Below are 3248 nucleotides of genomic sequence, written 5' to 3'. Positions count from 1 at the left end.
ACATACAAAAAGGCCAGCAATATCATAAAGGATCACACCAGCCCTTTCCAGCGACTGCTTGTCCCACTCCCATCAGGGAAGAGGTTACACTGCATCCACCCCAAGGGCCACTAGACTCAAAACAATTGTTTTCCCCAAACCGTCAGATGGATCAACACTCTACCCATTAACCCAACCCATCACCCTCGACACCGCTACACACACATCACCGAGTGGCACTTTATGTACATAGAATCCGTCTCTGTGTGTGACAGTCGCATGTAATTGTGTTAAAACAGTAATTAGGAATTCTTTTATTTGTTGTGCTTTTCTTTGGTTTATTCTCTTCTCGATGATTATTGTGTTTATTTTTCATGCTGCGCTGAATCCAGAGTAACAATCATTTCGTTCCCCTTTACACTCGGGCACTGACGAATAACAATAAACCGTCATGAATCTTGAATATTTGGATAAAATTCTGCAAAATAAAACCCGCGATTTACCATGAGAACTATTGTCACTTTTAAACCAAACTCCCGCATGTTGTTGCCGTTGTTTGCATCCATATGTAACATCAGATTTTAAGTAGTACATTCATGTTCGGGAGATATTGAAAGCGGCCGTGGCCGGGGTCAGTTCTTTAGTTTGTTAATGAATCGCAGCAGTGACGTCACAGGGTATTTCCCTGCGCTGATGAACTGTTCTCTGAATTTGGCCTGAGTCACCCCATAAATAAATGTGTTTGTGCAACAGTTTAAATTCTGCAACATGTACGCGGCCTGATCCAGGATATATTCAGAGTCGCTGAAATTGTTGGGATCTGTTTGAGAAATGTTATAATTTAAGAAATTAATAACAGTCGATAACCACAGTAGAATGAAGCTGCCGGATATGGAGAAGAGTAAGATCACCGACCTCCTCCTGCTCTCCATCTCCGGGTCACTCCGATTGTCTCCCTTGCTCTGACCCCTTAATGCCTTGCGCACTCGACTGGTCAATAGGATGTGTCTGACTGTCAGAAAGTTGAGAAGCAGGATTAAAGCAAAGGGGATCAAGGGAGTTAAAATCCTGTCCAAACTATCAAAAGCCACCCATCCTTGCTCGGTGTAATAACTTGCCCGTAATTTGCAGAACCAAAATACGTTATTAATCAGTGTCCCTGGTTTATGTATAAAATAGTAAGGAACATTTTTAAAACAGATCAGTGCGCAGGTAGTCATCAGAACCAAAACCGCAGTTTTCCCGGTGCAATATTTTGTTTTCAGCTTCTGACAACAAATGGCGGCAAATCGATCGAAGGTGAAGGTGACGGTGAACCAGACGGAACAGTCTTTAGATATGCACAGAACTACAAAGATAATGCTACACACTGGGTAAATGTCCAAAAAGGATCCTGGGAAATAATAACTGATCCTCCTCAGTACGACTGCAGTGGTAACAGCCATGAGGTCCGCCGTTGCCATGGCCACCAGGTAGCGACTGGAGCAGATGGAGAGGCCACATTTTCCCCGGGACAGGATCGCAACCGCCACTAAATTCACTGCGAAGAAAAAGACAAGAGAAATAAAACCGAGAAAACCCAGAGCAATAGATTTCTGAGCTCGGTGTATACCGCCATCTACTGGAGGATGTCGGAAAGTTTACCAAGAAATACTGTCCATCACTCTCCCTTCCAAACATCCAGCTCCCCGTGTGCAACCGAGACAAAATGCTGGCATCAGCTTCATATTTTGTTGCTGCCGATCGAAGGAAATTGGCTGCAGGGAAAGCGAACGTCTTTCTGGGTTAGACCTGCCCTTACTCGACGGTGGGACAAACTCAAAATCTGTAACTACCATCCACCGTCCGACGAACGACAGAGTAAGGGCTTTAGAGTGCCGATACCTTCAGCGTCCATCCTGTCTGACTGGAATCCAAGCATCTTCGTTCAGCTTACTACTGATAACGAAACTAACACATTTTTATATGAATTCTGTGTGCATTTCCTTTACAATCCGATGCGTAGTCCCGGTTCTACATGAACACATCGTGTCAACATGCAGACAGTTCCTTTTGGGTAAAACCGATGCAGTAAGTTCTCTAGAAATGTGATAATTAAAGGGGAATGATCAAATTGATCATCAGATCGATCAGGTATCAGAGGCGGGTGCAGAGCAGGATGTTGCCTGGTCTAGAAGGCAAGTCCTATGAGAAGAGGTTGAGCGAACAAGAGCTTTTAAACAGAAGCAGACTCAGCACTGGCACGATGGAGGTGTAGAATATGATAAGCAGCGTATCTGCAGTGGACAGCCAGAGAAATTTGCTCAGGGTGGAAATAGCTATTACAAGAGGGAATGATTTTGAGATGACTGGAAGAAAAAATGAGGGATGTCAGAGGTAAATTCGTCACACAGAGATCAGGAACTTAAAAAAACTCTGAACTTAAGCAATTTACTGCCATGTGGAAGCGACAGGGATGAAATTATCAACCACAGCTTCCAGATGTGGGAGGAAAGAGAATTATATCAGGGAAACTATCCATGAAGTAAAAATAACCATGCCAATCTTCCCAATGTCTCCCAGGTTGGTAGGATTTTGTGATTCCACATGGGTTGAAAGTGAAACACAACTTTTATGTCAGAACCAAGATACGGGTCCACCCATTGCGCCAGGAACAGAGAATAGGCGGGGAAATCAAGTTCAAAACGCACCAGGGCTGTGAGGGATTTCAGTGAGAAGGCCCAAGTTCATTCCGAAGGTTCAGCAAAACGGCGGAGTCGATCCCAGCGCAAGAGTTCAGTTGTTAGAGTTAAGAGAGGTTTGGGTAGGTGTGAAAAAGATAAGGGATGGTTCTGACGAACATGTTTCTGTGCAGCTAGATGGGATTAGGTTTAAGATCATGTCGGCATGGAAATGGAAAGAAAGTTTGCTTCTGGGCCGAAATGAATCGGAGAACGAGAAACAGTATTTTTTCTAGTTCAGTCCTGCCTTTTGTTATTTTTAATGATATTGCTGGAAGACACCGCAATAACACAAATTGAAGTATGAATTTCTGCTCCAAATATAAACACACAACACAGTGTGAGAGACCGAGAAAACTGTTAAAAAGACATCTGAACTTACTCACTAAATAGCCAAACCCATGGAAGTTATGAGAACATTTTGGCGCAGATTGTCCTACGTGTGCCTGGCAGCACCGCCAGAGAATCAGATTGAACCCTATCCTCGGTGACTGTCTGTGTGGAGTTTGCTCGTTCTAACTCTGACCACACGGGTTCCTCCCGGGTGCC

At 44.1% G+C, this 3248-nt stretch overlaps 1 protein-coding gene across 1 annotated transcript; it reads right to left on the bottom strand.

The window, feature by feature from the left end:
* Positions 1-611: 611 nt before the first annotated feature.
* On the bottom strand, positions 612-1900 carry LOC132386899 (probable G-protein coupled receptor 139). The gene is made up of 2 exons (XM_059959258.1): positions 1864-1900; positions 612-1519 (listed from the first exon to the last, which is right to left on the bottom strand). Exons 1-2 carry the CDS (start codon positions 1898-1900, stop codon positions 612-614), a joined length of 945 nt encoding a protein of 314 aa, XP_059815241.1.
* Positions 1901-3248: the final 1348 nt, after the last annotated feature.

Source organism: Hypanus sabinus, unplaced genomic scaffold (genome assembly GCF_030144855.1).
Source record: "Hypanus sabinus isolate sHypSab1 unplaced genomic scaffold, sHypSab1.hap1 scaffold_137, whole genome shotgun sequence".
Classification (NCBI taxonomy): domain Eukaryota; kingdom Metazoa; phylum Chordata; class Chondrichthyes; order Myliobatiformes; family Dasyatidae; genus Hypanus; species Hypanus sabinus.
Note: the sequence above shows the minus strand (reverse complement) of the source record. Positions and strands in the feature narration are given on the sequence as shown.